The 26,555-nt window shown below is 35.1% G+C and overlaps 3 protein-coding genes across 3 annotated transcripts; 1 reads left to right on the top strand and 2 right to left on the bottom strand.

The window, feature by feature from the left end:
• Window positions 1-14,012: 14,012 nt before the first annotated feature.
• Prosbeta7 (proteasome subunit beta type-4) lies at window positions 14,013-16,924 on the bottom strand. Its single transcript, XM_076132045.1, has 5 exons — window positions 16,681-16,924; window positions 15,935-16,147; window positions 15,405-15,540; window positions 14,752-14,897; window positions 14,013-14,203 (listed from the first exon to the last, which is right to left on the bottom strand). The coding sequence occupies exons 1-5, from the start codon at window positions 16,815-16,817 to the stop codon at window positions 14,044-14,046; spliced, it is 792 nt and encodes a 263-aa protein (XP_075988160.1). The 5' UTR covers window positions 16,818-16,924; the 3' UTR covers window positions 14,013-14,043.
• Window positions 16,925-17,295: 371 nt separating this feature from the next.
• RpL23 (ribosomal protein L23) lies at window positions 17,296-20,053 on the top strand. The gene is made up of 4 exons (XM_076132044.1): window positions 17,296-17,435; window positions 17,626-17,709; window positions 18,590-18,717; window positions 19,831-20,053. Exons 1-4 carry the CDS (start codon window positions 17,423-17,425, stop codon window positions 20,026-20,028), a joined length of 423 nt encoding a protein of 140 aa, XP_075988159.1. The 5' UTR covers window positions 17,296-17,422; the 3' UTR covers window positions 20,029-20,053.
• Window positions 20,054-23,108: 3,055 nt separating this feature from the next.
• On the bottom strand, window positions 23,109-26,520 carry tsu (40S ribosomal protein S12 homolog tsunagi). Its single transcript, XM_076132319.1, has 5 exons — window positions 26,335-26,520; window positions 25,939-26,041; window positions 25,319-25,436; window positions 23,623-23,736; window positions 23,109-23,235 (listed from the first exon to the last, which is right to left on the bottom strand). Exons 1-5 carry the CDS (start codon window positions 26,393-26,395, stop codon window positions 23,131-23,133), a joined length of 501 nt encoding a protein of 166 aa, XP_075988434.1. The 5' UTR covers window positions 26,396-26,520; the 3' UTR covers window positions 23,109-23,130.
• Between the last annotated feature and the right edge of the window lie 35 nt (window positions 26,521-26,555).

The following is a 26,555-nucleotide window of genomic DNA, read 5'->3' as shown; positions in this document are numbered from 1 at the left end:
TATTGTTTGTCATTTTATGGTAATTCATACAAATCTATGTATTTTGGATAGCGCAGTTAAAAAAGTTAAGAATTAGCTCTAAGATTTTGAAGAGCTTTCAATACGTTTACTTTTAATTGAGTAGTATAAAGTATACTATGTATCAATCCAAGTTATAAGCTATCGATATAATAAATTTCATTAAAATCCGTTAATTAGTTTTCTCGTGAAAGAGTAACAAACATCCATCCTAACAAACTTTCGCATTTATAATGTTAGCAGTATTATAATATTGATAACACAACTTTATACAAATACATAAATAAAATCACGCTTTCCTCCCATAGAAGTAAGCAAAGAACATCTCTTGGAACGAACGCTACAAACTAATCTTATTTCTATACAAATCTAATAATGTACATATATAAACTTGTATGTAAAACGTCGCTCGTGTGTGTCGACGCTCGTCAAAGAAGTAAAAACAATCGTGTTTCCTCCCGCCGACGTGATTCAAGTTGTCTATTTCAGTACTGACTACAAAACAATCATATTTACTATGCATTTACTACATTATTTACTTATTTCTATGTAAGAATAATCGTATACCTGTCGTAATCACAGTTCTAGCTCTTTACCTACGTTCTATCTTTAATTTTCAAAATCAAAATCAAATCATTTATTCATATAGGTCAAATGCTGACACTTATGATAGTCAATGATACAGAGAGTGAATTTACCGCCAGTTCGGAAGGTAGGGCCAATGAGAAGAGCTGGCAAGAAACTCCAGGCCACTTTTTTTAATCGCCAATTAGTTAACAATATTTCTATTAGGTATAAATCTTTGGTAATGTAAGGAGCTGCTACCAACACAGGTTTAGATTTCTACATTATAATTATTTTGATAGTTAAAAATAACTTATTGTTCATAGCGTTTAAGACCCGAACTAACACTTTTCGAACTTTGTCTCATTGCTCAACAAAACCATTCTTTTCCAGCACTTTCTAAATCGTCTTTGCCCATACTTTTGAAGAAGTCTGTACCTTCAAATACATTACGTATATTTTATTGAACTACAAACATACTTTGCAACACTCCAAAGTACGTAAAAACGGGAAATATAAACATATAAATGACATTCCAATATATTAATTATTATTGTATTTCTAGGAACAGTATCACGCGTAACTCCGTCTTTTATTAGTCATCAATGGAAAACATCTTGTGGTTTAGTTTAAGATAAACAAGAGGAAATAAGATCATTTACCTAGACTTTGATTTACTATGTAGGTGCTATTTACGTGATATATAATTGTGTGACAAATAGATTAAAATAGGTAAAGCCCCTAAGTTTTGCTTTTAATATATAGTAGATAGGAGTTCGTGGCTTAGTTAAAATACAGCCTCTGAGGTTAAGGTACGCTTGCCGAGGTACATCCTCGAGGACAACCTCGGCTATACATATCGAGTTCCTCCGTGTTTCTGGGGGAACGTTAATTTGTGGGTCCCGGCTGCCTTTTTGAAAGACAATCTTTGACAGCCGCTAACAGTAGTCAGAAGCTCGAAAGTCTGACAACCAGTCTTACCGAAGGGTGTCGTGTTATACCCCAGGTACACTGGGTAGTGGAGGACCAATAGACAGTCGTTCAATTTAAAATACTGATAAATATTCAGCTGTATCTGGTGAGATTGGAAGCCGACTCCAACATAGTTTGGAAGAAAGGCTAGACTCAAAAAACATGTTTTCTTATTTCAAACAAAATAGACAAATATCATGTAATAATATAATTTCTATTACTTTTTAATAATATGCTATCTCTCCACGAGGTCCGTGGCGCCGCTGCTTTCGAAGGTGTATCGTTATCTCGCTCGCACATCACCCCTCTCACTCGCACGCAATGGCCCCAACTCTCACTTTTAGACTATGGAAACGTAGATAGATAAGTTTTCTTTTTGAAAACTTGAAAACTTAAGCGATATTCTAGAAATCCCGATGATTTATCTTCTACAATGACTAAATGCTCATAGCAAAATCTCTTTTGATAGCTAGTTTTCAAATCCGAAATCTTACTATTATTGTCAATAAAGTACCGAGACATACATATGAAAATCTGATCAGCGCACCCAGCGAGTTTTACAAGAACTAATTACTGTAGTAAGTTTTAAATGTCAAACTCTTGATATTCGTTTTTGCTTCAAAGGAGCGATTTAATGACGCTATCGAATGACCATACATTTTATACGAAATGCTTTTTTTTTTCAGGCATATAACAACTGTCACCAACTCAAATTATTTTAAGCGGCTACCCATCTAACAACAGTCCTTCTAAAGTTTAGCTTACCTCAGTTATCATTTTGGCAACTGCACCAAGCTGTAAACTCCTCAGCTGTCTTATGTCCTTTTTCATGCTGCTTCAAGTTCGTACGGTAGATCTACAAACAAACAAACAATTCTTACTTTATTTTATCGTATAGTTAGTGGTCAACCTAGCGTCAAAGTTGATCAAGCCGTCTGAAAAGCCTTTTACATGGCTTCACGACTGTTATCTTAATTGACAACAACCGGGACCGACTTTTTACCTGGACGAAGTACGGAGACGTCCAGTTCAAATACCACTAAGCGGTCACCCATCTATGAAATGACCTCACCAACTGTTGCTTAACCCACAGATCGTTTACCGACCGGTGAGCGCAACTGGCTATGAATGCCTTAATCATAAACAATAAACAAACGGCATAAAATCAAATTAGACTAAACAAAAAAAGATCAAAATAATCATTCTTATAGTTCAAATATCGCCGCTCTCTTTCCAAGTATCGTTCGCTTTATGACTCACGGTCCGACGTTCGATTCCCGGAAGATGCTTAATCGTTCTACACCTTGAGGTCAATTGGCGGCAAAAAAATACAAAGTTTGTTTTTTAAAATGTGTTTGCGTGAAAGGGTTGCAGTTCGATTTCTGGGTAAGGTTAATCATTTCGAAATGGCGACGTTAAACTATGTTGCTGAAGTCATATTGTTGATGGGTGATCGTTTATACAAGTTATGACTTCGAAATAATGAGGGCATTCACCTCTCACAAAGGAGGTCTTAATATACAAACAAAAAACTCTTACTTTTAAAAGTTATGTGTGTATTAGAAATAATGATCACTTGCTCTAACGGTGAGCTCAATTAACAACAACCGCGCGGATCGGTTTCCGAGGTTAAATAACGCTTGCCGGGGTTGTTCTGCGGATGGGTGACCATCGTATACATTTGAATTCCTCCTTGTTTCGGAAGGCACTTTAAATTGTGGGGCCCGGCTGTCATCTTCAAAGATCTTTGACAGTCCTTAACAGTAGTCAGAAGCTTGAAAGTCTGACAACCAGTCTAACCGAAGGGTATCGTGTTATAACCCAGGTAACTGGGTTGTGGAGGACAGATAGGCAGTCGCTTCATGTAAATTACTGGAATTTAGCTGCATCCGGTGCGACTGGAAGCCGACTGGAACATAGTTGGAAGCAGATTTCCAAACTCCTAATTTTCCGAAACACGGAGGAACTCGATATGTATAAGATGGTCACCCATCCATAAAACAACCTCGGCAAGCGTACCTCAATTGTAGCAGACTCCTAATAACTAACAAAAATAATATTATTATAACAATAAAAGGCACTGGAGTAACAAAAGCAAGTGGTGCCGCGGTACGAGAGTTAACAAATTACATTATGATACATTTGTCGGCCGCAGTGACTGGCATTATGTGCAGGCGCCGGCTACGTACGACCACAATTAAGCACCCAGCATATATTATTATGAAAAACGTGTTCAAAAAACAGAATAGCAGGCTTTGCTATACAAGTCATAAGTGAAGAACATACAAGTCCTCCTTGTAGCCTTTTGTAAGTCTACAAACCTGTCTTCCCTCATTATAATCCAACAATCTAAATCGAGAGCCTTATGCAACGTCGGAGGTATACCAAATTCAGAATTTAGAACATCAGTGAATTACACATTATTTTGGATATACACAGCAGTTTTAATTAAAATCTATATAAATTGTTCATGCCAAGACTCCCTTTTAAGTTGTCAAATTATAGTGGGCACTAATCTATTTTATCAGCTAAATCGTGGCCTTAACTGTGCCTCATCTGTAGTATATTATAGTCCTGGTATAGTATGACCACGGCGAGTATAACCTGCGCCAAAACGTTAGGCATTCTAAGGTAAAATTCCTGTATCCTATTATATGTATATTAAACATGCAACACGAAAGTTTTAAAGTTATAATCGACGAGAATCGATTCTCGTATATGCCCTAATAAGTAGCAATGTTAGCCAAAAGCCTTATAAAAATACTATTCTCAACTGTACACATAATATTGCAAGCAACTACACACCAAGCTGACTAAGCACAAATCGCAACAACTCCCAATATAATCTGTCTTTCAAATTTCAACCTTAATGTCTAGCAAAAAGAGTTCAAATTCCCTTTACAACGTATAATATTTCTTTATTCGGGTATTAATTAGTGATTTTCCTTTACATCTTCATTTGGCTACCTGATGGTTTATTTTTAAGGGTCCTCTTAATGGCTATTGTAATATTGTGATGACAGCGTATGAGAATCGGATCTTTACAAAAGGTCGGTTGCGACCTTGCAACCTTTTTGGATGAGGATAAAAATGTATTTAGGTATTAAGTAGTTGTAAAAGGATTTAGTGTGCATGTCCGAGGGTCACGGCAGTGGGAGGTCATAGGTTTGATTTCCTCACAAAACTCATTTTTTTGTTTTGTCTGTGATTATCTAAGGCAGCTCATAGACGATGTACGTCAGGCTGGCCCGGCCCCATGGAATTTAATAATGAGATTGTTATCAATCCAATGTACCCGGGTATACTAATATATGTAACACCTTCATTTTCAATGTAACTCTTTTTAAAAGAAATTACGTGCACTTCTTAGTGGCCGGGCCAGCCTGACTTTTTCAGCCCGGCCACCTTGTTTCCCACTAATCTACAAAAAATACTGGCAATATTGTGCTACAGATGAAATGTACCCTATAATTTATGCATATGTAACACAAAATCGAATCCTAAAATGCAATAGCATACGAAATATTAGCGGTTGCAGGTGGCCGGGCTGAAATTATTTCGTTAATATAAAACAGTAAAACTGCAACACCTACCAAAAACTAATACCAGTACATAATGAGATATAGAGATATAGAATACATGTAACGCTTTCATTTTAAATTATAATACATATTTAGAAAGAATAATCACTTGAAATTATATTTCAGCCCGGCCACCTAAAAGCGGTAATATTCCCTAAAATCTTATGCCAATTTGTACAGTAAAACCTGATACAGCTATGAAATGAAAGTTACATTCGTTTCGTTTTAGTCGTATACCTTTAAGCCTTCTGTTTGACTAGATTATCAAAATCTGAGAAACTTGCCGAAGAGTGACTATCATTTATTAACTAATTTCAGGACATTTGGTTTGTTGAGTGAAACAAAATTGGTAATTGTCATATTTTTTTAATAATCATTTTTGAAATTAGTTAGACAACATTTGTACTTATATTAATTAGGTACTATAACAATTGTTAATTATAAATAATGTAAAAAAAGGTTACACATTGATAATAACACAGTTATCAAAAAATTATAGTAATATCAATATTACCTTAACATCGAACATTCATTCATTCAGAATATTAGAAGATAATTTTTGGTTAAATACTTATTATACCTTGGTAAAAAATCACAGATTTTCATAATTCAAATTTGAAATAGTCAAAATACTTATAGTACAAATGCCAGATATAGGCTAGCAATGATTATTATATTAGCATACGTTTAATTATACAAGTTAACATTGTGATTTTTAGCTGTGATTTTAATATTATGTTAAATTATATATACTACATAGCTATATTTCCATTAGCTGCCACTGAAAGAACTATGGTTCTCTCTTTATTTAAGAATTGTTGTAATAATTATATTAGCATAATTTTAATAGAAAGTTTTCAAAACTTTAAATTCAAAGTTGATGTAAAAATCATTATGAAAATCTGTGATTTTTTACCAAGGTATAATAAGTATTTAACCAAAAATTATCTTCTAATATTCTGAACGAATGAATTTTCGATGTTAAGGTAATATTGATATTACTATAATTTTTTGATAACTGTGTTATTATCAATGTGTAACCTTTTTTTACATTATTTATAATTAACAATTGTTATAGTACCTAATTAATATAAGTACAAATGTTGTCTAACTAATTTCAAAAATGATTATTAAAAAAATATGACAATTACCAATTTTGTTTCACTCAACAAACCAAATGTCCTGAAATTAGTTAATAAATGATAGTCACTCTTCGGCAAGTTTCTCAGATTTTGATAATCTAGTCAAACAGAAGGCTTAAAGGTATACGACTAAAACGAAACGAATGTAACTTTCATTTCATAGCTGTATCAGGTTTTACTGTACAAATTGGCATAAGATTTTAGGGAATATTACCGCTTTTAGGTGGCCGGGCTGAAATATATTTTCAAGTGATTATTCTTTCTAAATATGTATTATAATTTAAAATGAAAGCGTTACATGTATTCTATATCTCTATATCTCATTATGTACTGGTATTAGTTTTTGGTAGGTGTTGCAGTTTTACTGTTTTATATTAACGAAATAATTTCAGCCCGGCCACCTGCAACCGCTAATATTTCGTATGCTATTGCATTTTAGGATTCGATTTTGTGTTACATATGCATAAATTATAGGGTACATTTCATCTGTAGCACAATATTGCCAGTATTTTTTGTAGATTAGTGGGAAACAAGGTGGCCGGGCTGAAAACGTCAGGCTGGCCCGGCCACTAAGAAGTGCACGTAATTTCTTTTAAAAAGAGTTACATTGAAAATGAAGGTGTTACATATATTAGTATACCCGGGTACATTGGATTGATAACAATCTCATTATTAAATTCCATGGGGCCGGGCCAGCCTGACGTACATCATAGACGGTCAAAAATATTGCGCAATATGATTGTACAATGTATTTGGCCGTCACTTTGTACAGAAACTGTCCAAAAAAGTTTACAAATACGTGATTACTGTACGCTTTATTATACAATAATATAAATACAGAAATTAACACGAACTTTACGATGATATGCATTATAATATTTTGGATAACTTGACGATCTGGCGCAGGTTATACAGACCGTAGTCGCAATCTGGCTTTGTATGTTTGTAAAACTCCTTGTAAATCTAGAATATAAAAAGTAGAAAATATTTAATATGGTATTTTTCAAAATAAAACAAAACAGACTAAAGCATATGAAATAGGCAAACATTAACTCGCGATAAGTCTTGCAACGGGCAAAATCTCCGGTATAACACTAGTGATATTCTTTACTCTATGGTAGGTATAAGCTAGTCTATGATAGTTTGCAGCTCATCAATCAAATTAAAACAATGGCAAGGTGGTTACTACAATATCCAGATGATTTATTACATACCTACAAGAAGGCTTCAAGGCTTTATATATTTAGAGCACTGCCTGCTATACATAGCAGTATTATATAAGTTATACAGTATTTTATATTTTTCACTTATAAATTACAACACTTATAAAGCGCCCATAGCCAGTTGCGCTCATCGGTCGGTAAACGATCTGTGGGTTAAGCAAACCTTGGCGCGGTCATTCCATAGATAGGTAACCGAATAGTGGTATTTGAGCTGGGTGTCTCCGTACTTCGGAGGGCACGTAAAAAGTCGGTCCTGGTTGTTGTCAATTAAGATAACAGTGGTTAAGCCACGTCAAAGGCCTTCGGGCGGCTTGAACAACTTTGACGCTAGGTTGACCACTAAACATACGTACTAATACGCAGTATTATGTAAGTTATACAGTGTTTTGTCTTTTTCACTTATAAATAAATTTAACCCAGTGCCGGGCAAGGTTCCTCTCCCGTAATGAGGGAGGGGTTAGGCCTTGAGTCCACCACGCTGGCCAATTGCGGGCTTAGTTGGGGATTTTGCATACCCTCAAGAACTGTTTTAAAGAACTTGTAGGCATGCAGGTTGCATCACGATGAATTTGTCAAAATACTGTGTTACTAATCAGGACTTACACCACGTATAATAGAAAGACAGCAAGAATGTAATTCATAAGTAAACTTATTATTATATGCCACTGCTGGGCACCGTGGGTCTATTTCCGTAATGAGCGCGAGGCCGTGAGGAGTCCATCTCGCTGGCATACTGGAAATGGAGAACTGTGAATTATTTCCTGAACTATTACAGTTATTTTTAACTCTAAGCCGTACAAGGTTTCATCACAATTCTTTCCTTCACTGTTAACCAAGGCTTATAACCAAAAATAATCAACAAAAGTCCTAAAAAATAAACTTTACACTTAAAATACAACCTTCTGTCGCCATAGACATCAAACATCTTCACTCAGTCATAATACGTTAGGGTCATGGCCTTAAAAAAACAAGCCCGTGCGTTCCCGCGCAAAGAATGACGCAACAAAATGGCGAATTAAAAAGTAATTAATCTTTACTTCTTCCGTTGAATGTTTTTTTATTTCGTGTGAAAGCAAGTTAGCGTTAAATAAATCATTCAGACAGTTATGTCGAAATGTAATAATGAATGATTTTGTTTGGAATAAGGTCAGATGTAGTATGTGAATGAAGCAAAACAAGCTGTCAGTTTGCAACTATGGTCAGTGCCGAAAAGTCAGCATGATTCGTGTTTTTTTTTATATTAGGTAGTCTCATAAAAAAATCCTTGTAATTTTAGATATGGTTTTGAATGTCTGCAGTCTGCACTATTTTTAAATAAATAACAGTGAAATATTGTTAACTAAAAGTCCATATTTTGCATCGTCAGCTAACTTAATCAAGACTAAATGTAACTAACTTCAATATTGTGAATAATCAGCTATGCATAAGAAAATAAATATCGACTATAAAACCGCATAAATCGCTTTCCGTAGTAAATAAAATTGCATATAAATAACAATATTCTTATAAAGCATAAAATTAAATCAGCGATACACGTGTAAGCAATAATTAAATGTAACATTCCGCTACTCAACTCGTATGACAACTTCCATAACCACATGCCATACTTAAGTCAATAGTTCACGGTTACATGCACATTAGCCTCCTTTACTCCATAACTACTGAACCGATTTTGATAAACTTTATATCAAATTGTAGCCCAGTTTATGAACTTTTATTCTGTGTAAGTTTCATCAAAATTGGTTAACTAGTTTTTGAGTTATGAGGTGATAAAAAAGTAAGAAATATTTGAAATTCCTTGCCTATGTGTCGTTAGAATACGTTATACGGATAAATTGTAATCATTCCTGACTATGCTTGACATTAACAGGCTATAAAGTCATCACGCAGTTTATAAAACGAGAACAAACAGGGAAGTTTGTACACGGGCAACTTTTTGTTGCTTGATGTTGAATATAAATACCAACTCTATGTTGCTAGATTACATCTAATATGCACATTTTAAGGCTATCAAGCATACAAACGTAAAATAGAAGAGTGACCAATTTTCATCATTACGGGGGCGACGTGTTATATTGAAATCAGTTACAGGAAATATTTATAGCAGCCCGCTATAAACTGTGTGTGTATAGTTTCACTTTATTAACCCGGTAGGATGGTAAACCGTCACGATCTAAAAAAAAACTAAAAAAGAAAATCTTAGTAACAACTTTTTAGTCTGACTATGGACTCGAACTCAAAACCTTGGAGCAGTGTTAAACTATTGCACCACCATCAAGTAGAAGTTTATAAAGTGCCGCTAATTCAAAATCAAATCATTTATTCATTTAGGTCAAATATTGACATTTATGATAGCCGTTACAGTGACTGAATCTACCACTAGCTCGAAAAGGGAGTAGAGCCTTATGAGCTAATAATTTCGAGTCGAGCAACAAATAGTTGTCCGTGTACAAAACACGCAACAAAAATGTATTTACGATGTTCTTACTGACACATTGTTATCACACAATCGTTGCGACGAATCGATCAAATAAAACTAATTTCTTTTTTTATCTGTACCATTGTCCATTGTTTGGCGGGAACGCCATTTTTCATTACATAATTAAGACGGCAATTAAATGCAGGAAATGTTTGCTTTTCATTTCGATGACGGTAAAAGTAGGTTTTGTTGATCATCATCTGTCTTAAGTTAACGTTTAAAAACGTTTATTTGTAGGAAGTGGGAGTAAATAAATGATTGTTAAATCAGATTAGTAATGGCGGGAAAGTGGTAACGAAAAGCAAGATGGCGATTGTTGATGAAGTAAAAATGTCAGTGTATTTTTTTATTTCTTTTTGTTCTTATTATGTTCGCGACTCTATCTTTGTACCTAAGTAGGTAAGAGGTATTACATAGTTGTAGGAACGAAGGGTCTGTATGTAGTTTTTCATTATAACATTCTTATATTTCTTTCAATAAACATTACTTACTCATCTAATTTTTAAGATACATACTTAAATGCCTTTATAATTAGTCTTAATTACTACACTTACACAAAAAACCATTGTCTACATCCTCCTATTTCCTGTCTCAACCAAATTGCTTTCTAACACCCAAAAAAAACCATCGTCAAACGCCGCCAAAATTCGCGACGATCAAAAGTAAAAATTAACCAAAATTAGCTCAAAGACACTTAATTAAATTATATCGGAACTTTACTATTGCCGCGCTAACGCCTCGGCCGCGGGGCGTCTCGGGAAAAAAAAAGAAAAAAATACAAAATGTCCGATACGGAAAGGTTTTGGCGCCACTGACACTCCGGCTTTGTGGCCAACCACGCCCTCGGCGCCGGCGATAGATGGTCTTTTACTAAAAATAGTTCGTAGTACATCTTTTTGGTCAGTTTAGGTACTGTTGGAACTATTAGGGAGTTGTTTTAGGTAGATCTAATCCGACTTTTTAGTATTAATGTGAAAGTTTGTGAGCATGTATGTATGTATAGATGTTACTCTTTCGGGAAAAAACTAGGTAGGTACCTACCGGACGGATTTAAAAGAAATTGGGTTCGCTTATAAACTGCATTTACACATAAGATTATTTTTTCAGTGGTATTTTTTACACACGAACGAAGTCGCGGGTAGAAGCTAGTTTATTGTAACACTTATAGTTGCGTGTTGCATGATTGTTATAAACTAATATTATAGACTTGCATTCACATTTTTAAAGATATACAAGATCTATTTTAACCAATCGAAAGAGAAAGTTTTTCTTATCATTTTGGTATACTTAACTCGTTTTCATAATTCGGACGTAGGTATAACCCTTTCACTAAAGACACAGATATATGACAAATACATACACAAAACCGAAATTTTCCAAAATCTCTACACATTACAAACGATGACTATCAACTATAGGTACAGTGGCGCCCTCTAAATATCAACCCCGAGGCAAAGCGGCGCGTGCCTTTGTACCAGTTTTTATTTTTAATATAAAAACAGTTTATAATTGCAGGCATTAGCCCGCTTTACGTATCCCAGAGGTTGTTGTGGACGTCTCGACTAAAACCATGAAATATTAAAAATGGGTGTCGGTAGATTTTGGGCGCTGTTTTAGTTGAAACTGTTTTTGTTTATCTTATTTTCTAAGGTCAGTCTTCAAACTGCATTTGATTAGCGTATTTAAATCACACCAATTCATGACTTATTCTAATAGGTACCGGACAAAAACATCTGATTCAATTGGAAAAATATTTGTAATAGCTACTTGGTTATATTCTAAATACATTTTAGACATATTATTAGGTATATAGGTTTATAAATACATAGCTTCAAGCCTGTTATGCTCGAAGGTGTAGAAAATACAACCGCTTCTAACCATTTACAATGTAAGCCTAATTGCCATGTAATAAGGAGTTAGCTTATTGTCATATAACAGGCATGTTACCAAACTACGGGCTACTACTAAATAATCTAAAAAAACTAAAGTAGAAAATATCAATAGTATTTTCACTCAATCTGGGAATCGGACCTGAGACTTAGTGATCAACAGTCCCCAAAGGCAATCAATAGAATTTACATAACAACTAGCAACCAGGAAGTCACTAGGTAGGTACTTCACACAATACACCTATCTAAAAAATTAAATGTCCTACAGAATTACGTACGAGTTTCAATGTACCCCTCTTAGTGCAAGCATTACAATAAAATAATATTCCTCATCATGTGAGTCTACTTTCTTTAATTTCTCCTTACCTTCGTCTATTTGATAGCACTTTGTTGTACCGACGTCACAGGTAAAAGTCTGAATGATTTTTTTTTCAAAGCTCTTCCCGCCGAAAAGGCGCGCACGCGAGCGTTCGGCGCCATGTTCCTTTTTTTTTTCAAACCGCAGTTGCGTTCGGAAACATCGGCCGCGGGCGAAAAACAGTCACTCAAAAGTCACGCGTTTGTAAAATAAAATGTAAAAAAATGGAAAAAGGTCTTGAATGATACAGTTTTTTCGGTAAATTAGAGATTTGGAAGGAATAGTTTTTTAAGAAATTGCGTGCTCGACTTTTGGTAATGATACGTCTGGCCGGAGGTGATTTTTGCCTTTGCCTCGAATCGCGGTTTTGTATTTTTTTCTCGATTCCGTTTTCGTGAGTTTTTAAAATCAATTTTAATTCTACGTTATTGTCTATTTATGTTTGGGTTTCCTTTGTCTATACGAAATAAATAATATAGAAAGCTTTTTGTTTAGGGATTTAACCACAAAGGCAATTACTTAGCTAACATTGTTCTAAAGTTAAAGTAAGATATAAATTATTATATCTAACGATCTTAGTTCTCGATTGAAAACCTGGCTCTACTTCCATTCAAAACTAGGTTTTTAAACCAACACTTTGCAAGTTGTTTTATGTAAAAATAGCTCTTGTATCGCGACGAGTTCTTACGAACATACCAACAGCGTACATAATGTACAGCGAGACCTAAAACAGCTATCTGCGGACCACACAAATACTTATTTGTTTCATGTGGAAGTCGAACCCACGCCCGCCTGCAGCAGGCACACAATAATGAGAAGAGCAACTAAACTATTGCGCCACAGATGGTGAGAGAGCAAGAACGATGCATCGATGAGACTTCTTTTAACCACTCTATCGAAGACATTGATGCTGTTTTTTTATTATTACGTACAATAAACCTTAGACTGTTAAAGAGAGATCCCTGTCCTAAAACTAAAAGAACGATATAAAATAATAAGCGCCTGATGTAAATATGATAGCAACCGCCATGTTAGCGTTTTATAGGCGCTCCGTGCAAGGGTCGCTTTTACGATCGAGTGATAGCACAAGCTTTTACTTTCCCATGTTGAGAATTCCGGTGTGTGTATATCTGAGCAAAGAATATATCATTGTAATAATAACTAATATCTGAATGGCAACCTACGTGACAGATGTATAGGCCTGCGCATGCGAGGGACAATCGTCGATGTACTTTTTTGTCCTTCAAAACACATTTCTTATATTATTCTGTGTTTCTTATCACTATATTAAAAGTAAAGTTCATTTTATTCGTTATTCAGAATTTTTGACTGCAAGTGATATTTATTATTTTCGATACACACATAACTTGTGTAGGGGGTGGAAGATGCGATGTTATAAATACACGAGTTAGGTAAATCCTACTAATTCTACTTATATTATACATGCGAAAGTTTGTGAGAATGTATGTATGGATGTTTGTTACTCTCTCACGCAAATACTACTGAACCGATTACGATGAAATTTGGTATATAGGTAGCTGAAGACGCAGAATAACACATAAGCTATCGGCTTTTTATCCCGGAGTTCCTGAGGGATCGAGATTTACACGGGAAGGATTTCCACGCGGACGAAGTCGCGGGCGGCCTCTAGTGTGATAAAAAGGTATTTGAGGTTGAGGTAGACGACGTCAAGGATAGGGAAAAGTGGAGGAAGGCTGACACCACTACCATATGGCACGAATAGCCAGGAAGAGAGAGAGGGTAAGGGGAAATAAAAGGCCAATAATACAAAATAAAGACACTCATATAATGGTGGTTCACTTCATGTGGATCATGTGCGCGAGCGTCCAGTCGTGCTTGATCTCGGCGACCGGCTGCACGCTGACGCCCGCCGCGCTCACCACGCCCAGCTGGTAGCGCTGGAACGAGCGCGCGTCGCGGTAGTACAGCACTTCTAGGCACTTCAGTACTAGGGCTCTGCGGACAGAAAATATAGTATAAGTATTTTATTTTTCACCTAAATGGAAAGTGTATAAAATGTCATTTATTTTAAAGAACATTTAAACAACATTACTTTACTCTATTGTTACAAAAGACTAGCTGCATAAATACTTGCAAAAATATTTTAAATTGCCCCAAATTTTAAGTTTAGTTAGTGCTAATGTGGTTCAAATTCTATTGTGAGAGAGAGATAGCACTATATGATCTATGTAACGCCATCTGTCGGTAACATTGTAAATCGAGTTACTAAAGCATGTTAGCTAACTTACTAGAAGCTAACTAGAAGCATAAATAGCTAGAAAATCTTAGAAATATACATATTGAACTACGAAAATGTCCAGACTGTTAGATTGGCTAATATATGGTTCCTTTTTACAAGCTTTTATTCAATTTGTTGTGTGTATTAGTTTTATTTGGGGGTAATCTTATGAACTAAAAAAGAAGCACTATATCCTATGGACTTGATACTTAACTAAGCATAAAATAATAAGCGAAAATTTAAATGTTAATGGTTGTATACTCACTTAGCGCCCTCCTCATCCAGATTGCCTTTGTCCACGGCCTCTCTTAGCAGAGGAGTTGCCATGTAAGCACCGAGGCCGGTCGCGATGGCGGCGTCTTCGTACGCTGTGCCGAGTTTGTCGACTGCGCCGAGGAAGGGCTCGCCGTCCTGTGAAGTAGAAATTAATATGTGAATAGCTGTTTGTGACTTAAAGTTGTAAAGCCATTGAATATCTGAGATATTTTTGTGTGGAGTGAATGTAGCTGCAAGCTGCTAAGAGTACATAATAATAATAAAATCAAGAGACTGTGGAGAGGTGTGCAAATAATTGATACGTAAATAATAATATGGCAACATGTACATCTGTTCTCTCTTTTCCACCCGTAAACGATTATGATTTTGACATAATTCCATGTTTTAATTAGGTAGAGGCGACAGTTACGTTACATGGCGCATGATCTTCAATTAAATAATACTGGTTAAATCCTGACAAAAAAAATGGCAATGACAAACTTTTTTATTATTAGTCATTACACTGTCCCACTGCTGGGTCGCGAGGTTAGGCCTTGAGTCCACTACGCTGCGCAAATGCTACATTATTCAATAAAAAAGTAAACTCTGTCTGCGGTTATTACCTTATTTGTCAAAACAGACATAACTTTATTATATCTATACCTGCATGCCAGCAACAACATAGTTGCTCCAGAGAGGATCCATCTTGCATCTCTTGTTGTACAGCACACGAGTCAACCAGCAGTGCAGAGAACGAGGTTTCAGCAGTAAACCATCACCGATACACTGTTCATCAATACTGAAACAGACACATATAGTATTGAAGAGAATATGGCTTTGATTTGAGTGCAATAATATATCTGGTATGTATACTCTTTCTGTACTTCTTAAAGCCAGCACAGGAAAATTAAAATAGATAGAATATAAAACTTCAAACTAAGACCTTTTATTATTTCATTGTATAATTGGGACCAGTGTCTTTCAAGATTTCATTTTGTAATAACTAGAATATTTATTAGTTCTTTATTTGTCCATAACCCAATTCAATAACATTTTAGATTTGCTGCTTCTCTACTTTTTAATACTACCCTCCAATAGATATCATAAAATATACCCAAATGTGACTTAAATAACAAATGGCAATCACTTTTGACTAAAGTAAAAATATTATGCAATTATCGCCATATACTTACATTTTCTGTTCAATAATGTCCTTCAAGTATTGATAATCGGCATAGTCTCCTCCAGAGCCAAGCAGGATGAGGTCATTGACCTTCATCACGCGGGGGCAGTCGCGGAATCTTGCCAGGGAGCCATAGGAACCGAGGGTGTCTGCAGCAATGACACAACCTTTGTCAAACTTAACTCCGATAACTGTGGTGGTTGTGGTGATGGGAGTGGCTGAACTGGAAACAAATAGACAATAATATTATAATAGAAATCTTTTTGGTCTCTGCATTTTCCCCATCTATAGAATAAGGTGTTATTTGAAGTTTGTATGTAGAAAGCTTTTGTAGGTTGTATTGTTTAACACAAATATACCATAAGAAGGGGTCTGTTAGAACAGAAGAAACACACCCTGTGTTTATCAGTAATCAACAATCCAATAGAATGTCATGTATAGTACAATATGCATCTTCATATCCCATGTACAATACTGATGAAAGATTGTAATTAAGGTTAAAATAGTGGAATATTTACTCCAGCTTATCTCTTTCTCAGACCGTATCCGTGCTTAACAATCATTTTAGCCTGAGAAATGCCCTTTTAAAGCTAAAATGAGTTGTTGACATCAAGAGTGAGTAGGCATTAAAACAATGTATTGGTTATTCTTGCAAAGGTTGCCCAACGCGATGATTAGTCAGTTTATTAGTTGTTTAAACTCCTGAAAAGTAAAACTAAGTAAATAACAGGTAAATTATAAGTATTTTAAACTTACTGTGCCTTGAAATCCTGTGCGGAGTGGTTGCTGAGGCTAAAATTTGACGAGTTTCCAGGGAAGTTGTAGAAAGCTCCTGGGGCCGGACCGTTCTGCCAGAAAGGCGCCGGGTTCATCATATCACCCATAAACGCCATTATTATATTATTTTAGTAGTTAACTTCTAATGAAAATACTTTTTACAAAAAATACTAGTCTTCACACAATGACAAGCGGCAACGAATTTGACGGAAAATGACAAACAGTTTTTGATTACGTATCGTTACAAGTGATGATTTTCGTGATTTCGTAAAAATTGTAGTTACATATTTATAATATAATTCAAAAGAGGTAAATAGATTATTATATTATGATAAAATAAAAACAGTTCTCTTTTAGCTATTGAATGTAATGAAAAAAACATAAATCGTGAAAATTCCATACAAAGGAACGTAATTTTCGTTCGGAAATATTTGCTTATGTGTGTCAAAATGTGTTTTAAATTCCGGTTGATATTTTATAAATGCACACAAAAACTTATTATCCGAGACAAATTTGTACTAATTTCTTTGTAATTGACTTAAATCACGATAGAATAGTTTTTGAGAAGTAGAAAATATTGTCTTGAACAATAGGTTACTGTATCTGCAGCTAACTTCACTTCAATATGCCAAACCGACGTTTCTGAACGAATCTTTACGGCTGTGATGTATTGCTAAGTTCACGTTCTTTCAATTTCCTCTCAAAAAATTGACACAACAAAATGTCCAAAAGAGGTTCGTGAAATTAGAAAATATCCAATTTAATCACGTTATTTCGTGTTAAAATTAAACAGAGAGCATGTGCGAATCTAAACTAGTATCATATTCGTTCGATACCCATGTTTATTTTCAATATCCACTTGGTATTTCGTGAGTAGTAGTGTTGTGATGAAAAATGTTTGAAGTGTGGTTTTTCTGTTATTAGGACGTGGAGGTTCCGCGGGAGCGAAGTTCCGCATATCGCTCGGTCTCCCTGTGGGAGCCGTCATCAACTGCGCCGACAATACAGGTAATTTTTAATCACGTTTGTTAGAAAAACTAAAACATAACCTCACTGCACGTTTGACTGGGCACTGATGATGATAACTTTTAGACACACAAAAAGTGTGATGAATTATGATGATTTCTTCCTTGGCTGTGTCTGAAGTTGTTCAGTCGACCGTATTATTCTGTAAAACATGTTCTTCTATAGATAAATCAAAGTAACTAAAAATATTAGGTTAAAAACAGACTTGCGCACTAGAAATGCAATTGGCGCCGATCCTAACCAACGCATATCTCAATTCCATGCCTTATTCCGCATTGTTTATCACTTCTTACGACTAATATTCCTGCTATTGAGGTTATAATAACAAAGAAATTATATTAATACTCTTATCAATGACATTCAAGAAGTCTGTTTATAAGGCACATGATGGCTTAAAGCAACAATAGTTTATAACATGTGACTGTATACCTGTAACTAAATGTGTAAAATTAGTATTTTTCAGAACTTTCATGTTTCTGTTCATATTGTTAGCCATTTGATTGAATTGGTATTTATTCACAGATAACTTTCATATTCTTACTTTCTCTTACCCTCAAGAGAAGGTTCTAAAGCTGCAAAGTACCCAATCAACGTGAACTTGAAACTAAGCCTCACTCTCATTCTGGATGAAAAGTCTCTGAGGAAACTCTCACTATTGGGACAATAAATAATTACCTTTACTTTCGAGATGAAAAGTTACCTTAGCAGTTACAGCTAAATGTCAGGTTTTCTTAACCATAAACCACTTGCAATATTTTTTTATCAACTATGTATTAGGCAAAGGCATACTCCTCTATTCTGCCAAACTTCCCACCTACAAGTAAAAGATAGCTGCTAAACAAATTGTGTTAAACATTTGCAGGAGCAAAGAACCTGTATGTAATCGCCGTGCAGGGCATCAAGGGTCGCCTGAACAGGCTTCCCGCTGCCGGCTCAGGAGACATGATCGTCGCTACCGTCAAGAAAGGAAAACCTGAACTAAGGAAAAAGGTAATTGATATTTGCATGTAGTTTTGAGAGTGTTGCTTGACTATCAGATTTGTAAAATAGGCTTTTTATATGCAACTTTTAGTTAAGGAAGTTAGTAGTTATTGTGCTATACTATGGATGGATTGTCACAATCTAAAACAGTTTATTTAAATCCATCTATATATTTATAAAAGGAAAACATTGATTGTTAATACTTTTTAGACATAACAGAATTAGGAAAGCAATGAGATGTCTGAATAATAGTAGCATTAGCATGAATTTATTTTTGTTATGTTTATTAAATAACCACTTTTAAATGATTTACATCCAGAAGTACTGGCTGATTTGTTTGAATATTATGCATAGAGCATGACTTAAAAGTCGATAGACTGCATTTGACACTACTTATGAGCAAAACAATAATCAATGAATACGAAATAAGCACAAGTATTTGCGATTAGATATTCCTAATTATTTTAGCAACTAACCTTTTACATTTAAATAAATGTGTTTTTGTGTGATAAACTAACAACATGAATAAAACTAAAACTGAATGGGTTGTTATGATGATATGCCATAAGGTTTCGCTATGTGTTTTACATCTGAACTGTGTGACAGTGTGTTGATATGCCTTGGCTGACTGAGCAACCCCATTGAAATTGGATCAGCAGTTTTTAAAGCAATTTTAAACGGTTTTTGATAGTATTAACTTTATTTTAGGTCAGTAATTCAATGTCAGTAATTCAAGAATTACTTTGAAGTTTTCAACATGATGTAAACAAAATCATTCATAGGACAGAATAATAGAACATAAATTCATAAGACAGAAGAATACACAGTTATTAGATAAATAAGATTTCTAAAAAGAGCAATATGTATTTGATAGTGGAAGGCTATGTTATGTATCAAACTAATTTATTGATTAGTACATTGAAAGGCTCCCTTTCAATACACAACTTCAGAAAGACAAAATCTGTGTCAAATACATACTTTTGTAATTAAAATAGCAATACTGTAAAAGCCTAATCAACAAAAATACGTAAATAAGAGGCAGTTACAGTTTAAATATCTTCAAAAAGTCGTAAACTACCCACAATTTTCTTGAATAACAGCACTTTTTTCTCCTACTCTCAGGTAATGCCGGCAGTGGTGATCAGACAACGGAAACCATTCAGAAGGCGGGACGGGGTGTTCATATACTTCGAAGACAACGCCGGCGTGATAGTGAACAACAAGGGCGAGATGAAGGGATCAGCTATCACAGGCCCCGTGGCCAAGGAGTGCGCGGATCTGTGGCCCCGTATCGCGTCGAACGCTAGCTCTATAGCCTGAGGAGATAATATACGGTTAAGATAAATATTTGACTTTTATTTTTGACAATACCCTTACTGTTTACAATTTTCAGGATTTTTGTAGATTGATCCAAAAAGACCGAAGAGAAAGACAGAATAGTTGGTTTAATGAGTCTCTTCTTTTTAGCCACTACACAAAATTTTATGAATACTCTACCTGATGATCAATATTGTTAAACTATGCTAAACTTTTTATGCGTATTTAACAATGCCATAATAACATTACTTCGGCATTTCAGCATCTCTCGGTAAGAACGAGGGCGAGCCTCTGTCTGGCTGGTGCATCCTAAATGAGCACCGACTTTTGTTACATATATTATTTTCTTTGCTACTTATCGACATCTATACTCAAGAATAAGGGATCACAATCTTGCTATCACAAAGGACGGTTGTAGGTTCGATTCCCTCACTGAGTTAACATATGCGTGAACATGTGGGTAGGTAAATACGGTACGTAAATGAAACTCGATATAGAAAGACAAGCTTATATTAAAGGACTGTTACAACTAGATATAAGTCAGAGTTACGCAAAGCACTTTATTTTAACTTAAATATAACTAAATAGGTCAAATAAATATGACGAACTTTATCATTGATCCCTTTTCACCAGTTTACTGAACAGTATTCGAAATGCATATATAGGGCCCGACGCACATTATTGGCAAGGAAAAAGATCCTTCGACATTCATACATGCAAGCGCTTGACTACGCTTGACATCCCTAAGGTCGTTGCAGCATGCCAAGCCTGTTTCCGAGTATGTGCTGGCATGTAAGCATACCAATGAATCCTCTTTCTTGCTGAAGCCGAAAAGTGGTGATTTGTTAAGTTTTTATTGAAATGTATAATAATATTGTAATGTCACGCGAACTAATAAGAGATTAAAAATATTACATTTTCTGATTTAATTCAAAATAATTTCAATTGTCAATCACAACACACTCAAACTTATGCAAACTCACACAATTTCATCTCTCCACAATTTCTCGAAATAAGTAATATTTATTCATAAATACAAAGTGCGATACATAACGCTGGTTTGATGGTAAAATATCGTAAATTTTGCTTATAAACGTTGTTTTATATCGATACTTATGTTACTTTACAAATTGATGTACTATTCCGAACTTTGGATTCCATTCAAAATACATGGTAACGATGTATCTACCCTGTCTCCAGTAACTATTATAAGGAACTGCCTGAGTTTCTTTAAAAAGCGTTTAACCTTTTCACCGCCACGGACGTTAAGAGACGTAAAATTGAAAATCGCTCACGACGCCATCGACGTGATAGCACGTCAAAAATATCACTTTTTTATAGTTCAAAATAAACATACAACAATACGTTTCAAGTGTTTTCTTTCTCCTGTTATTATTACCTAAACATATTTATTACATTATTACACAAAGGCATATAATAATTAGACAGTTGTACCTGAAAAAAAAACAAAGTAAATCATCATGCAAAATGTATAAATTTAGCCCGCAAATCCACGCCACAGACGTGAAGACGCGTCAACTAGTGATGTGCAAGGAAAAGGACTACAATCTAAACACTTTATGCAATATTTCGAAAACAAATTGAAATACTTCACTCCTTTCTGAAAAAAAAATTTTTTGTCTGATATGTTTTAAATTAGATTCAATACAAACCTAAATATGTAATAAAACTACCATATCTAGTGATAAACTCATGACTAAATAAGTGCAAATCGATCATTTTGTGGCAACTCTCGCGCATCTCTATTAGCGGAATCCCTTACAGTGCTTCGTACGCCACTGACGGAATCAGACGGCGCGCTCTGACGTCACCCGCGCTGCTGGACACTCGTAGTGTTGTTGCAATACGTTATTAATAATAGGTACATAAATTCTTGTGTATAATAAATTTTTCGTACACCATCTGCGCCACAAAAATGTCTTCAAGTCAAATGACGACAGAAGAGCTGTTGAGAGTGTTAGAAGGTGTAGAAGATGATGTTACATATTCTGAAGCAGAATCTTTAAGGAGTGACGATTTAGAGGTAAGTTATTGTTTGAATACATTAAACAAACAATAAAGGTATTATTAATGTTGTAGGACTAACAAAAAAACACAGTTATCATGCCAATACGTACTATCTATGTTTATTGTACCTTTTAGGTATAGTTACTACTTTTGTCGTTATTCAATATTAGAAATATGTTATCACTACATAGTATATTTGTATGCTTAAATCGTTAAAACTACGCAACAGATATTGATGCGTTTTTTTAATAGATAGAATGATTAAAAAGGAATGTTTTATGTATAATATTACATTCAAGAAATAGTGGAGAAATATTGTTATTAAATACCCGTGCTAAGCAGGAGCGGGTCACACTGGTACATCTCTAATATAAGGCGGCAAAATTTGAAATCGCAGCGCTGACCACGCCAGTGGCGTTTCTTAACGTCAAAAGGTGTCGTCACAACTGGGATTAGTGCTGTGACTTTTTGAATAAAATATTTGAATTAAGTACTTTTTTTATGCAAATTGTTCGTGTATATCATTGTTATTTTTGGGTAATGAGTACTGAGTAGTGTAAAGTTGACACATGGGAGAAATTCAATAAAATTTTGTGGTACTTTTATGCAATTTTTACTCATAATATAAGAACACGTAAAATTAATCGAAGTTTTATCGATATACACTTTTCCCGTGACTATTATTTTGTAGGTATAAACGAAGGAATTTATTGCTTGGCGTGGGGAACACCGATTTTCAATATTACTCTGGCGGTGAAAAGGTTAATCATGAGCGAAAATCGCTAGTTTCTTTGTCATAATTTCAGTTAGGGATTGAAATAAGACATTATTTCGAAATAAAATTGCATATCTCGGCAACATTTGCCTATATCTGCCTATCTCTATATAGAAATTGCATTTGATAATATAGATACCTTTGGTCAGGAATGCACGAGTTCTATCATAGTTTCATGGTATTTTCGTAATCTCATTATTATACTGGCAATAAAGCTACCTATTAAGGTGGCAGTCAATTTAGTTCGTTAGTCACACAGACCGTTAAATAAATAACAACGTTTATAAGTATAAAGTTATATTCTATCGCCTCTTCTTATGTCCCTTGGTGGGTCCTTTGACGAAGCACCAGTCTACGGATATGGGCTGTCCCAGGATGTCCGCGCCGTCGAGAGCTTCGCGGGCACTCTGAAACAATACATAAGTATCAAAGTTTATATAACATCTCATAATATCATGACATTTTATGTATTGCAACGGTGAAACGATTAATTATGTCCTTGCCGATGCGGCTACGGCGGTCAGTTTAATTGAAACTGGCCAACGATGCAGGACTTTGTTTATAGTGTCAAAGTGTGTGCACAATACACAGGTAAACTCACTATTCCTTTGCTCTCATAACCCGGAGGGACGGATAACCGACACGACCAGTCTGAGGTCAGGCACAGGACCGACGGCTTTACGTGCTCTCCGAGGCGTGGTGGCTCTAAGTTTCATATATTATGTCCATGGAAAGATTTCTTAAAATAAATAATTTTTAATGTTATATTCTAGGTAATATGTATTTATACTTACAGCCGCCTGTTTGTACGTCTCGTACTCGACGAGCGCGTAACCTTTGAGGAATCCGGTACGTCGGTCCAGGTTCAAGTGAATGTTCTTGATCTCACCAAACTCTGAGAACTGGTTCTGGAAAAACGAAAAATCAGTAATTGAGAAAATATTAGTAGATTAAGAGACCAACACTTTCTATTTAGAAAAATCAAGATTCCAATCCCAAAATAATTTTGAAAAATTAATCACTTTGGTTTGCAAGTTAGGCATGTATGCTATGAAAATGATAACATTAACCGTTTCCGTGCGGATGATGCCGCACAGGCACCATGTAAATCTATTGCGTATGGCGTATGGTGCCCGAGAGGATACAAAACTAAAATATAAAAAACTCGGCTAAAACGACATTTGCCAAAAGAGTCCCGTAAATAAAAGTGTCTTTATTTGTCACCAATATCATGCCTACAGTGTTCGTTTCAAGTAATTTCGTAAATTAGCAAACTTCAGAGGTTGTAAACCAAGTTGTCGAGACACATTTTATTATTGATTATAATTATATTTCACTATCCTCATTCACTTCTGGTTTCCAATCGTCATAAGTTTGTGAATTCTCATAAAACACGTCGTCATCGTCGCATTGAGTTTCGACTTCTGACTGAGGAATATACCTATTTCACTTTTTTTCTGGGTAACTCTACAATAAAATAAAAAGATTGACAATTAAATGCCTAACAAAAATCCACATTTTTAAAGAGGTAGACATAGATATTTTATCAATAAAAATACACTTCGGTACATTCTTATCCAAATAAAACAAGTGTTTGTAGGTAAGTACGACGTACGGTTACGAGTAGAATATTTTTGTTTTATTAGAATCGGACTTCCCATTCGGTTATGTGATTTGCAAAACACTGGAATATAGAAAATATAACTATAAACGAGTTACACCACGCTGCAAACTCAAATGGTACGTGAACAAATTCTTTATAATAATTTTGAATAAATATATCCATAAAATAATGCCCGAAGGTTTACAACAGCTGATAAAAACTAGTAAGTCACCTTCCATTTCCATAAAAACACACAGATTGTCACTTTAAAACGCACTGAACGAATTTACTGACCGCTTACATCCAATACACAATGGCAAATGATTCTTTAACAAGTGGAAACACGAGAAAAAGCTAAAAATTACAACTCATGGCGGATGATTCCTCAGGGGCATCATCAAAGTCTCTGGCGCTTGGTGCCCCAGAGGCATCATGGAATTTTTGGTTGACGCCAGGCACTAAAGATTGCTAAAAAGACCTCCGCACGGAATTGGTTAAGGAAATCTTGAATTCACATACATATTTTTCCAACAGTAACATTTTAGGCATACAGCCAGTGTTAGACCTAACTTTCATCTTTTGCTTGAAATTTTAAATCCTTATGGCTGGTCCCATGTACTGTGTAATGGTGATGAAGCTAGCAGGTATGTGATTGAGCTACTATGCTAATTGAACTAAATATCATCTTCCCCCCACTTCTAGCTTGCTTTTAATGAATATTTTAACTCTGTATAAAAAACATCTGATAAATTTGTTGGTGTGATGATTTGGACACCTATCTGGAAGGGTGGCAGGAGATGGCTGAGGGTAGAGACCGGTGGAGGAGTTTGGAGGAGACCTTTGCCCAACAATGGGACAGTACAGGATAAAAAAAAATTGTTTATTACCTGTATATCTTCCTCCTGAGCCTCTTCATGCACATTGCTGACAAATAAGATCCATCCCTCCACTGACCGCTGGGGGCCTGGTGTGTTGCCATCTCCCTCTGGTGCTAGGCTGTCATATCTGTGGATTAAAATAGAAGATAATTAACATAAAACCTTTCATATTTTGTCTAAATCTTAAGATTGTTTACATAGGTATGTTTACTATAGTGTTATTATAATGAGGAGTGGAGTATAAACCGTAGTAGGAGTATAAACTGTAGGCGGTCCGAATTTCAGGCATGCTATGCCTGAAATTCGGACCGCCTACAGTTTGGACAAACATTCAGAGAGGTGTAATAAGGTCTAATTCATACTATTTTAGTGCCAAACAGTACTCTAGTACATTAGTACAAGATGAAGAACTAAATAGATGTACTTTTTCATCATAATACAACTTTATAATTGTCTCAAAAGACCTTATATCTTACACACAATGTCTAAAACACACAACTGCTGATAGACAAACAATATTAAGTGTTTTGCAATAATTATTTGTGTTATTGGTAAACATGGATAGATATGTACCTATTATTAAAATCTAGAACTACAGTAACTATTAGATAGATTGTATATTGTTTTACCTTCCTCTGTTGCCTCTTTCGGAAGCCCCACCGCTTCCCGCTTCACTACCAAAACCTCTGCCTTTACGTTTTCGCGCCTTCTCCTTCAAACGAGCGATTCCCTCTGAAAATAGCACAAATAATAACAGATATACAACGCACGTCAATTATTAAGGAATGTAGTGTTAAATTACGACAGAAGAAACGGAATTTAGCGCCCAAATAAAGTTCGATGAACTAGAAAGTTAACCTATAAAAAAATGTTGTATTTTAACAAATATTTATGAAAATATAGCCTGAACAAGCACATAAACGGTTGTTACGATATTCAAAGATAGACTTCCAGGCCAAAAAGTGCTTATTAGGGCGTAAAATCAGTGCAAAATAGAGTAAATTCACGATTACAATTTTACTTACGTTCTCCATCTTCGTCAACCTCAAACTCCTCAGAATTCTCAATATCTAGTACATCTGCCATATTTGTATGTTTTTTTAGTCCTTACACTAATAATTACTTAATTATTCTTATTTTGTAAGACTATCACGTAAATAAACGTGAATCCACAAACACAAAATGTCTCATTGGTGTTGCCAGTGTTTTTATTGTTTTGTGAGTTTTTAGGCAACAACGCCAACGC

This window comes from Anticarsia gemmatalis, chromosome 27, assembly GCF_050436995.1.
Source record: "Anticarsia gemmatalis isolate Benzon Research Colony breed Stoneville strain chromosome 27, ilAntGemm2 primary, whole genome shotgun sequence".
Lineage (NCBI taxonomy): Eukaryota > Metazoa > Arthropoda > Insecta > Lepidoptera > Erebidae > Anticarsia > Anticarsia gemmatalis.
This window is presented reverse-complemented; position numbering and strand designations above follow the sequence as displayed.

What these genes read in the sequence shown, in the direction of transcription:
- Prosbeta7 (XM_076132045.1), bottom strand. Translation starts at nt 16,817, where the DNA reads ATGGCGTTTATGGGTGATATGATGAACCCGGCGCCTTTCTGGCAGAAC. An exon ending in GCACAGGATTTCAAGGCACA is followed by an intron (nt 16,148 to 16,680) that starts GTAAGTTTAAAA and finishes ATTTGTTTCCAG; the next exon opens with TTCAGCCACTCCCATCACCA. An exon ending in CTGGATGAGGAGGGCGCTAA is followed by an intron (nt 14,204 to 14,751) that starts GTGAGTATACAA and finishes TTCTGTCCGCAG; the next exon opens with AGCCCTAGTACTGAAGTGCC.
- RpL23 (XM_076132044.1), top strand. An exon ending in CAACTGCGCCGACAATACAG is followed by an intron (nt 17,710 to 18,589) that starts GTAATTTTTAAT and finishes AAACATTTGCAG; the next exon opens with GAGCAAAGAACCTGTATGTA. An exon ending in AACCTGAACTAAGGAAAAAG is followed by an intron (nt 18,718 to 19,830) that starts GTAATTGATATT and finishes TCCTACTCTCAG; the next exon opens with GTAATGCCGGCAGTGGTGAT.
- tsu (XM_076132319.1), bottom strand. Translation starts at nt 26,395, where the DNA reads ATGGCAGATGTACTAGATATTGAGAATTCTGAGGAGTTTGAGGTTGAC. An exon ending in GAAAGAGGCAACAGAGGAAG is followed by an intron (nt 25,437 to 25,938) that starts GTAAAACAATAT and finishes TTTAATCCACAG; the next exon opens with ATATGACAGCCTAGCACCAG. An exon ending in AGACGTACAAACAGGCGGCT is followed by an intron (nt 23,236 to 23,622) that starts GTAAGTATAAAT and finishes GTATTGTTTCAG; the next exon opens with AGTGCCCGCGAAGCTCTCGA.